Below are 11,554 nucleotides of genomic sequence, written 5' to 3'. Positions count from 1 at the left end.
GATGAAAATGTGGATTTCCACCGGATTAAGACAGTGAGAGATGCTGCACTCTGCCTCCCAATAACTAACTTGGTGTCAGCAACTGATGTTGAGGTAGGTAAGCTTTCATTCACTTTAAGATGCTCATTAAGTCTTTATCAAGAGAGCCTTATTAGCAATATTCTTCTTAAAACATGCCATTCTGGTTTGCCTGTCTTTCACAAAGGACATAGTTTGTCTAGACATCTGCTAACCTTAAGGAACTGGCTGTTTGGCCCTTTGAGCCTGCTCCATCATACAGTAAGATCATGGTTGATATGGTTGTGGTCTCGGCTTCACTTTGCTTGTCTAACAAAAATCCAACACTATAAGATGACCCTCCACTATCTTCGGAGGGAGACCATTCCACACTTCAACACTCAAGAGAAAAGCACTCTCATCTCTTAAATGGGAGGCCTCTTACAATCCTGGTTGTTAGTCTTCCTCAAGAGGAAATATCCTCTAGAATTCCATCCTACCTATTCTCCTCAACACCCAATATGTTTTAATATCATCCCTCATTCCTCTGAACTCCAATGAAAAGAGGCCCACCCTGTTCACCCTCCTTCACAGGAGATGCCTTTCATCCCAGGAATGGACAAGTATCTTCTCTGAAGATGAATTTTAGAAGCAATTCAATGTTAGCGAAGAACAATTCACAAAAAGGTAGAGAAATAAAGTTTCTAAATATTCAAGAAAATTGCATGTTCCCTTCAGTGGTAAACTTTATAGAGACCACGATGCCCCTGCATTCAATTTTTTTTGTTTTCATAGATCAACAGCAAGAATCTATGTCATGTCCTTTACAGGAAAATTTATAATTTGGACAATTTAAAAATATCATTGTGAAAATCTGACATTTTAAAAAAGCTATGTTTATAAACTGCCATAAATATTTGTCAGAGATCAACCTGCTACCATGCAGCTTAAAAGGTAAACAGCAGAAAATTTACCTGCTTAACATCTCGCACGAGATGAAGTAGTGTTGGATTGGTTGGACCTTGCTTCTGCAATGAAACAATAAAATTGAAGTGGTCAAAGTATTTGAGAGCAGCAAAAGGAGGAAGAAAGGGCAGGCAGAACACACATTAATGCTGGCAATCATTTCTGCAGAACATCCAAGTTCTTCACAGCCAGCAATTTACTTTTGTAAGTGCAGCAACTAACATTTAAACTATAAAGGATATCCTTTAAAGGTTTGTGTCAGATAGCCCTAATCTTTATTATACTAAAAATACAGATGAAGGGCTCGTGACATAGTGATAGGGACACTGTGAGCCAGGAGGCCCCAGGGCAAGTTCCACCAGTTCCAGAGGTATCATATCTGAACAGATTGATTAAAACAATCAAAAAGTACAGGTGGAGGTAAAAGCATAGTTAACATTACATGCACTTTATATTAACCAATAATCAAAACATTTTCCCAAATAAGGAATCATTAGTACAACTACCAGCATTTGTGACTCAAGAATCTGAAATATTTACACAAAATTTGAAAACATATTATCCTTCAGATCTAATTTGTGCACTCGAGATTAATATTGCCGTGTTTAGGCTTCCTTGCACTTACTGTGTTGTACAGTTCTTCAAGCCTAGGGATTGTGAGGAACTTGTGCATGCTAACTCCATTCTCAATGAGAAGTTTCACAAATTCCACTCGGTCCATAACAAGAGCATCCAACATTGCTTGCTCCAGTGATCCCACCTGCAACATTCAATAAACTCAACGATAAAGTCTGACCTACTGCTCAGCAACATTAAACATGAAAAAATATACAAATGAGATCAGAACTTCACAAGTTATATGTAAAGAACTACCTTTAACTTCACAATGACAGGAAAAAAAAAATCAAGTAATAATCAACTGGTATTATCAATCCCATTATTTGCTGCATTATTCTTTAAAGAACATGAATGTTTACATACCAGCCATTGCTGCCCGTAAACAAATGCATGGTTCTTCGCAATGTCCACTCTGTCCCAAGCAAGAGTCAAAATCAACTGATCAAATGCAGATGAATTGGTACCTGAATTTAAAACAGTTATAGCTTCAGTGAGATACATGAACTGGCTATTTGGAACAGGCTGTAGAAAAGACGTAGTATATTCATGTTATATGTGTCATAGCCATTGCCAGAACTAATTTTCAGGCTCGTCTTTCTAGTTACAGGGACAGAATTTGGTTATATTTTGACTATTGATGAGTTCACGTTCAAGCAGGACAGATGGCTTAAACAGAAAGTAAAATGTCGACTGCAGCTTAATTCTACTTCAAGTTCATGGCCTTTGCCACAGGGTGCACAGAATAATAATCCTTGTAAGATCTATTTTTAAGCTTTAATTCCCACCATAAATCTCATTGTCCTTAACTAGCAATTAGGTAGATTTTTGCTGCTCAAAGTTACTTTCTCTAATTTCTGCGTTACGCACCTAACCTGCCTCATTCTGAACCTTCATGTTCCTATCACTTGCAGCAGCTTAACACCACAACTCAAAGATTCCAGGGCTGTCATCAAGCTTCAGATCAGTACAATTCTGCTTTCAGGTTGAACATCAAAGCACAGAAACTATTTTGACTTTTATTCATTATTTAAAACTTAAGCAGACATGATTCTGTCACCACAGCAGATTTCCAAGTTTGCAATTTATATGAAACAACATAATTGGTTTTATTGAAACGTATTTGATGAGCAATCCAACTGACTATTTCGTGAATCATTTTACTTCCATCTTCGTCATTATTGGATTTATTACATCTGGGAAAAAAGTCTGAGCTGATAGAAAGGAATTTGTTTGCACTCTGACCAAAGCACTGGCGAAAGATTATTCAGCATCTGCATTCTGATGGCTCAGTGGTTAGCACTGTGGCCTCACAATGCCAAGGACCCAGGTTCAATCCCAGCCTCAGGACGATTGTCCATGTGGAGTTTGCACGTTCTCCCCACATCTGTGTGGGTTTCCTCTCAGTCCAGAAGTGTGCAGGTTAGTTGAATTGGCCATAACGAGAAAAAAATAGTTGCCTGTAGTGTCCAGGGATGTACAGGTTAGGTGGATCAGCCATGGTTAAAAAATAAACATGTGGGGCAACAGGGATGGGGTAGAGGTCTGGTGCAGACTCAATGGGCCAGATGGCTTCATTCAGCACTATAACGATTCTGTGATTCTGCATTTACAGAACATCACGCAGCAAATAGGGCTCTCAGAATTATAAAAGGTCTTAACTTTGATTCTTAAATACCTTTTTGTTAGAAATATTTAACAAGTAAACACATCCAGTCACCAATATAATTGCGCTTGACATACTGGGCAAAAAAAGTGTTAGTCAAAGCGCACAACTCAGGAGTGAGTTAAAAAAAGTGCTTCAGCTACAGTTGCCGAGGAAGCTGTTGAAGCCCAGGATACTTACCCTTTAACAGTGCTGTCAAAATGGCTACATCTATGTCTTGGTGCTCCTCAGCTCCAATGTGATAAACGGTTATCTGAAATCACATGCAATACGATCAAAATTCAGACAGAAGACTCACTGCTTTTCTCTTAAGTATACAACTGCTTTTCTAAATGAAAAATTCTGTATAAAAGCATTTTAAAAAAATCCTAGCAACTATTTGTGCAGACAAATGATTTTAGTGAATGAATACATCTCTAAGTAACCATGTGATTGTGGTGAACCAGCCCCCACTAAATGAGTGACATTGCAAGTATAGCGCAGAAGAAAATTTTTCCAAAGCAACCACACAAATCATTTCTTGACAATTTTCTGCAAGCATTAATCTAAACTAATTATGTTCAAAGTTTTGCTTTGCAAGTATCTCATAATTATCTCTAGTTGATTCAGCGCGTCATTCAAGAGCTTGAGTGACAGTACGCCTGTGCCCGCTGCTGTTGGAACTCGGGGTAATGGATTTCATGAGATGAGAGATGTAGTTCAGGTTACAATCATCCATTACGTAGGAACCATTCTGATTCCATAAGATTCCTCTTCAGCACACCAACCTGAGGCTTTGTTTAGGCCATATATTTATATCTCCGAGTCAAATTCCAAACCTCATTTTTGATATGACAACAGTAACTATACTTTAGAATGGTTGTAAAACACTTTAGATTGTCCCAAGTTGTGGAAAGTGCTGTACAAATGCACACACTTTCTTAGCCTTCGCTACAGCCTTGAAAACAAACCCTAGTTTTTCCTCCCATTTCACAGAATACACAGTTTGATATTAGCCCTAAACCAATACAGGCTTATGGACTCTGCTTAGCTGTAATCCACTAGGTTGTATGGAATGACCAACGATGACAAGAGATGTGCAACAAATCCAGGGAATTACAGGCCAGGTGTAAAAGAGCTGATCAGTAGCAAATTAAGTTGAACAAAGTCATTTGATTTGACAGAGAGCAAGTGTAAGATAGATCAATTTAAATGGCACTGCCATGGAGGTAAAACAGGACAGATAAGAAAGCTTTGAACTCAATCATGAAAATCACTAATTTAATGTTCACAGGCTGTGGGAGGAAACAGTTACATAAACTATTGGGATGCATTGTTAGGGATGTGCTTGATTGACCAAAAGAAGGTTCTGCACAGCCTTCGCTAAATTGCACCCGGAGGAGAGCGCTTGGTTTTGTCACCAAAAAGCTTGATCCTGAGTTTAACAGATTACTTGTGCTAGAACATAGCTGCTTGGAGGTGGAGGATGGAGTACAATATTTAAGCAGTGGGGACAATGTGAAATTAAGGCTGACAGAAAGAAGGAAATCAAGAACTCCCATTAAAACAAAATGAGGATGCAGTAGAACAGACAACTGGTGATTACAGAACAAAAACTGATAGGATAAATATGGCTGATCATTTTAGAATCTGGGAGCCATTGTTAAGGGTACATTGGTTAAATGTCCTTTTTTGCTTTGTTATAATGTAGTCTGCAAATACATTGTAAGGTACCCTGAGCATCCCGCAGTTGGAGATGGAGAAACCACAACATGTTATGTGCTTAAACCTGGAGTGAAACAGTCAAATTTTGCACAGAGAGAAATGATGGTCTTTCACTAAAATTCATTAAAGATAATTAGAATATGGGCATCGTGCCTTTACTACAGATTGGATTCAAACATGAGTCTGAAAAATACAGTGAGACTATTCACTGCACCGTTCAGGCCACTACAGTAAATTGTGACAAAACTTACAAGTTCCCTCGCCTTCATACATTCCATCAGAATCTGGAATAGATGGTGGGCCTCACTTTGGCTGAAGTTGAAAGTCTTTTTGATTGTTGTGAGGATTTCTAATTCCAAACCATCTGGAAGTATTCTAAAGGAGAACAAACAAATTCCATTAAATACTGAAATTCAGTGAACCACATTGAATAAGTGAGTTGTTGACCGAACAAAAATACTCCAGATCAATATTTCAAAAAACAAAAAAAGTGTGTGCACGTGCGCAGTTCCAGTTAGTTAAATGGCAAACTCATTACATTTGTGTTAAACACTTAACCTTGATTTAGGTCAATTCATGAGAATAGTTAACCCATTTTTTAGCTAACATTTTCATAAAATCCTCTATTACTTCCCTTTGCTTCCTGACAATATTAATTAATTTGAACATTTAGATATTACTTCATTACAGCCAAATGGGTTACTAGAAGGGAGGAGAGTTATCTTCAAGTAAATGATGAGCTGTCCTAGCATGAGAAAAAGTGTTTTAAATCTGGGAACCTGGGCCATTTGGCCCATTGAGCTACTCTTCCATCAAATATGATCCTGTTTCAAGGCCACACTCCCACTCTCACCTCATTCTCCTTAACATCTTTAGCATCTAGAAATTTTCTTCCTTCCTGAATCTATTCAGTGATATTTCAAGTGTTCATCAACGTACTTTTTAAAGGTTATGAGGTTTCCCACCTCAAATCCCCTCCCCGGCAGTACACTCCAGATCCCCACCACTTTCTGGGTGATAACAAAGCATTCCAGATTTTATCACCCAGAAAGTGGTGGGGATCTGGAGTTCACTGCAGGGAGGGGAGTTGAGGTAGGAAACCTCATAACCTTTTAAAAAAAAAAAACACAGACGAACTCTTGAAATTTCATACCACTCGAGGCTGTGGCCCCAGTGCTGGAGAGTTTATTTGTGTCGAGACACACTCGATAGGGCTCCTTCATGCTGCGTGGCTCTATGACTTGATTTCCACAGCCTTGTTATCGATAATTCTACTCAGAGGATGGTGAATGTGTAAAGAGATTTCTCTTTATTTTGGAACAATTCATAATTTCTCAAAAAGACATTGGATGGGAATTCAAAGAAAGGAATATTGGATGAGCAGGAAGAGGAGTAGGATTACAGTAAGTCACCTACAGAAAAAGGTACATACTTAAAACAACAGCTTTTTTCTGTGTTTTACCTTTTCATGAAGCACTTATTTTCAAATCTTCAGTTTACAATAAATGCATATAAAGGGGGCAAAAGGGGATCTGACAAGTCATTGATCTGAAAGGTCAACTGTTGATCCTGCTGCATGTGCTGCCTGATCTGAATTTTCCAGCATTTCCTGCTTTATTTCACATTCAGACAATTTAAATGAGCAGATATGTATTAACTAATATTGAACCAAAGTACACCACATTCTTTTCTCCCTAGTGTCAAATGCCATGCTCATGCATAGATTAAAAATCCATTTCTTACCCTCCCTCCTCAGTCTGCTTATGCACATAGGCCAGAAGATCTGCAGCCCGGCCTGTTCCTTCACATACCACGACAGGGACTGGGGGGCTCTCCAGAAGATATTCCAACACAGTGGGGATTACATTAGGGCCACCTTCAAATATCAAAGCAACGACTGGCACACCTTGGCCAATTCCTGCAAAAAGGCAAACAGTAACAAAGAAATTTTATTTTTACTTGTGCTTAGAGGAGAGAGGGAGAATAAAAAGTACTTTTGTGAGAAAATGCTGATCTACATGAATGTCAAACCAGAGTAAAAATTTGGTAATTTGATGATCTGATATGATCAGAGACAAGTGCAAAATATAACTACAGAAATCAATCTGCATCCAGAAGCCTCTTGAAGAAGTCATTACCAGCTACATGCTGTTGAGCAAGCAGCAAATGTATAAGGCACAGACTGATACCATTGTGATATTGAAAATATTGTTTAGGCTGGAGTGGAATGTCAAGTAATAGTTTATCATCCCAACAGAAGCAGGTAGCTGCTCAATATAGTTGTAAGATAAATTTCTGAAGTTGAGCTTTATGTTTAAATAACATGATTTTTAAACCATCTGCCAGACATGAACAAATGAACACGGACTTTTTTTAAAAACTCATTGTGGGATGTGGCTGTTGCTGGCTGACCAGCATTTCTTGCCCGTCCCTAGCTGCCCTCGAGAAGGTGGTGGTGAGCTGCCTTCTTGAACCGCAGCAATCCATCTGCTGTGGGTTGACCCACAATGCCATTAGGGAGAAAATTCCAAAATTTTGACCCAGTGACGGTGAAGGACTGGCGATATATTCCAAGTCAGGATGGCGAGTGGCTTGAAGTGGAACTTGCAGATGGTGGTGTTCCCATATATATGCTGCCCTTGTCCTTCTAGACTGAAGTGATCATGGGTTTGGAAGGTGCTGTTTGAGGATCTTTGGTGAATTTCTGCAGTGCATCTTGTAGATAGTACACACTGCTGCTACTGAATGTTGGTGGTGGGGGGGAAGTGAACGCTTGTAGACGTGGTGCCAATCAAGCGGGCTGCTTTGTCCTGGATGGCGTCGAGCTTCTTGAGTGTTGTTGGAGCTGCACCCATCCAGGCAAGTGGGGTGTATTCCATCACACTCCTGACTTGTGCCTTGTGGATGGTAGGACAGGCTTTGAGGAGTCGGGAAGGGAGTTACTCGTTACAGTATTCCTAGCCTCTGACTTGCTCTTGGAGCGACTGTGTTTGTCTGGGGAGTCCAGTTGAGTTTCTGGTTAATGATAACCCTCCAGGATATCGATAGTGGGGGATTCAGTGATGGTAACACCATTGAATATCAAGAGGTAATGCTTTGTGCAAACATGTTACCCATAAAAAAGTACAGGTAAAGTCACCATATGGCTGCGTTATCAGAGAGAGTGCGCGTGCGACAACAGATGGTGGTTTAACCAGAGGGGTACCACGACTCAGGTGGGGGGAGATGTTGGGAAGGGGAATCCTTCACGGTCACCTCAGTTGGTGTTGGAGCTGTACCCACACTGTTGGCATTGCCCTGCATCAAAAACTAGCCACACAGTCAAGAGTTGACTGGTACCCACAAGTTGCGCAATTATAGACTCTTCCCTAATTTCATATTCTAACTGGATAAGTCAAATGACAAGTGAACAAGACTCCAGGCTATTAATCTATATCCACAAATTATTATTCCTTGGTCTAGGAATGTCTGCTGAACTCACTTGCATGAATCTTCTGAAGATTGATGTGTTTTTCCAGCTCTCTCCGAAGCCTTACTTCAGCACCATACTTCCCAACTGTTCCATCATCAACCAGAATAAAATGGGAATGCAAACTGTTTAGAACATTCAGCTTACTCAGAGGGTTCAGTAGTGTCTGGTATGGGGCAATAACCTGCAAATCAAAAGAAATACCGGGTTACATGAAAAGATTTTTTTTTTTGAGAAAAGGACATAAAATTCAACAATGCTGAACTTAAACTGAAATGTCACAGTCTCACATCTCTTCCAATAAGATCATTCCTATTTTCAATCACACCCCAAGGGGCAATTCCAATTGTGCAAATCTTCCGAGATGAACGTGAAATGTGTTCTTTCAGTGCATCACCAACATGCTTCACAACACCTGGAAAAAAAAAATTTAAATAATAGCAGATGGAAGAGTTCAAGCTCGTCTTGCTCAACGAACAGACCAAAAATTCAGTGGACATTTTACTCACAGTATGCACATATGCTCTCAACAATATTGGAAACCAGGGCTCATTTTAACTTTTTTCTAATCAGTAGCAAATATAGCTTTAGATCATCAAGATCAGCAAGACATTAGTTCTTAAAAATAAGCACTAAAAATGCTTTTAAATTTACAAGTACAGGCAGATTCTACAGGCCTAACTCTTCAGACATCCTTTCTATTCACATGCACGAATTAGTTACAGGCAAATGAGAAATTTGGCAGAATTCCATCACTGGCCAATGGCTTGGTTAGGATTCAATCACCTGGTCAATCATCCAGCATTTCTTTTTGAAATACCTGCATTGACTCCTCCAGTTAGAATCCAGGCTCCTGTGGTCACAGCTGCTTTGATTAAACCTTTTCCAACAACCTGCTTAATGCGTGGATGAAGTTCAAAATTTTGCATTCCTCCATGTACAGAGATGACGAGTTTCGGTAATTCCATTTGCCATTCTTTCAGCATTAGTCTTAAAACAGCTTCAGGCTTTGTATCATAGGAGAGTCGTGCATACTGTGCCATTCCAATAAAAAGATATGGATATTGGTCAGTTACACAGTTCCTAAATGGAGAAAATCCTTTTATTCATTACCACAAATTTAACTTTCATCTTGATTACAATAGGATTCACACAATAATTTCCCCAACTCCTTGAGTGGCAAACTCTAATTGTCAGTGACTACAATTGAAAGTAACTCATTGCACGTGAAGCCCTTTGAGAAATTAGAATGACACTCTTCTCTTCCAGACTGCCAAAGATGACCTCAGGACTCAATATGCAGTAGAAAGGGCGGAAAAACAATATTTTTAAAATTAAAAATATAAATTTGATTTTTGAACCAGAATTTCAGACGTCCTCAACATCAGGTATAGTGGTTATTTTGTATAAAAGAATACACACAAACCTATAATCAAAAGCAGATCAGAAATTTGGAGTTTTGTAGTAACTCATTCCTGACTCCTCAAAGCCTGTCCACCATCTCAAAGGCATATGTCAGAATACTGTCCATTTGCCTAGATGAGTGCAGCTTCAATGACTCCATTCAGAACAAAACTGCCCAGTTGATTGGTATTTCATCTGCCAGTTCAACAGTCACTCCTATCACCACCAACAGTCAGTAGCAGCAGCGTGTACAATCTACAAGATGCACTGCAACAACTCACCCAGGGTCCTTTGATAGTACCTACAAACCCGCAACCTCTACTACCGAGGAGGACAAGGACAGCAGATGCATGAACTGTGGTGTTCAAGAAGACACGTCAACACCACCGTTTCAGCTGCCCCAGTCCATGTTGTCCACATCCCATGAACAAATAAAAGGAAAAAAAAATTACTTCTCGAAGACCAAAACCTGTGTACGTTCTGCATTTTTCTGACACAAATTCCTAATTCATGCATTTAGCTGCCTCCTCAAAAGATGAACAATTCCATTAAAATAATCAAAAAAACAGAGCATTCACAAAAAAAATAGCTAACCCTCTCAGAAATTTTTATCACAAATAGAAATATTTGTATAGTTGACCAAATAGAAGATGAAGCACTACAGTACAGTGTATTTATTAGTCACTCTAGGTTGGTTTTATTGAACATGAATATATTATGGATCAGAATCAACTTCCATCATTTGGAAAATTAAACATGTCACGTGACTTTTCTGTTAAAAGGCCTTTAAGAAACTTGTCATTTTCACATCCTTAATTGAAATTAGGGAGTATCTAATACCAAGGTAACATTTTGACTGCAGATACCAGAACAAGTAGTTCGTTAATGGACAAGAGATTAACCACAGTGTACAGAAGCACTTGACTAACTTAATACATCTATAAGAAACAGAACACAAATTCTACAAACCTTAGCCCTGTAAGAATGGGACCCTCCCTGAAAGTTAATAACTCCATAAGCATCTGTTGGACTCTCATTAGTATGTTTCTCCACCGACCATTCCTCTTTCTCCAGGTTTTCAGACTCACCCAATTTTACATCGGAATACTTCATTGCCAGGCTTGCAGTGAAGCCAAGATGCTGCCGGACGAGTCGTCCACAGCAACACCTGTCAGAATGCAGATGATTGTGAGTTAAGGCTTTGTAAGTGCAGCATGTCATTCCCTACAAGTAAAAATGTTTTTGGAAAAGACAATTTGCATTTATTTCAAAGGACAAAAAGTGGAAAACAAACTAAAATGACCCTTTACAAAAATATCTCAACTTAAAGCAAATCTACAATTTCCAGTCATTACTCATCTGTCCGAGTGATAGAATATGCAGCATTTAAATACAGATGCTCTAAACAAGAAAACAAACAAACTTCAGTAGGCAGACTGAAGATGATACGACCTTATTTTATTAATTATAAACCTTTCAAAATTCAGGCACTAAAAGGGACCCTCAGTCTATTAAAAGTATAAACAGTTTAAACCACGACTGTACACCAACTTTAGTGCACTCTCCACCACCTCCACCCTCTCCCCAGATTCACGGATGGGTTTTAAAATTTATGCAAGTCATTTTGTTCAAATTAAGAAAAATTCTCTTTCATATTCACTCAAAGTAGTTTAATCACAAAAGTAGATTTTGGATATAGGTCAAAATGGAATCCATCAGGATAAATACAGACA

The 11,554-nt window shown here is 39.0% G+C and overlaps 2 protein-coding genes across 2 annotated transcripts in view; one reads left to right on the top strand and one right to left on the bottom strand.

The window, feature by feature from the left end:
* Positions 1–11,554, top strand: part of trpm7 (transient receptor potential cation channel, subfamily M, member 7) — a 77,309-nt gene that overhangs the window by 57,514 nt on the left and 8,241 nt on the right. The window lies entirely within an intron of this gene.
* Positions 945–10,995, bottom strand: LOC109915698 (transient receptor potential cation channel, subfamily M, member 7). Its single transcript, XM_048615708.1, has 10 exons — positions 10,791–10,995; positions 9,238–9,451; positions 8,708–8,832; positions 8,430–8,601; positions 6,692–6,866; positions 5,200–5,323; positions 3,425–3,497; positions 1,945–2,045; positions 1,589–1,723; positions 945–1,025 (listed from the first exon to the last, which is right to left on the bottom strand). Exons 1-10 carry the CDS (start codon positions 10,932–10,934, stop codon positions 945–947), a joined length of 1,344 nt encoding a protein of 447 aa, XP_048471665.1. The 5' UTR covers positions 10,935–10,995.

The sequence above is a fragment of the Rhincodon typus genome, chromosome 33, assembly GCF_021869965.1.
Source record: "Rhincodon typus isolate 14 chromosome 33, sRhiTyp1.1, whole genome shotgun sequence".
NCBI classification, from domain to species: Eukaryota; Metazoa; Chordata; class Chondrichthyes; order Orectolobiformes; family Rhincodontidae; genus Rhincodon; species Rhincodon typus.
The sequence above is the reverse complement of the archived record's forward strand: the minus strand, read 5'-3'. Positions and strand labels throughout refer to the sequence as shown.

Excerpts from the sequence above, each read along its gene's own strand:
- LOC109915698 (XM_048615708.1), bottom strand. The coding sequence starts at position 10,934 with ATGAAGTATTCCGATGTAAAATTGGGTGAGTCTGAAAACCTGGAGAAA. Across the intron at positions 8,602-8,707 it reads ATGATCTTATTGGAAGAGAT|GTTATTGCCCCATACCAGAC; the intron begins GTGAGACTGTGA and ends TTTGATTTGCAG. Across the intron at positions 1,724-1,944 it reads TTTACGGGCAGCAATGGCTG|GTGGGATCACTGGAGCAAGC; the intron begins GTATGTAAACAT and ends TGAATGTTGCAG.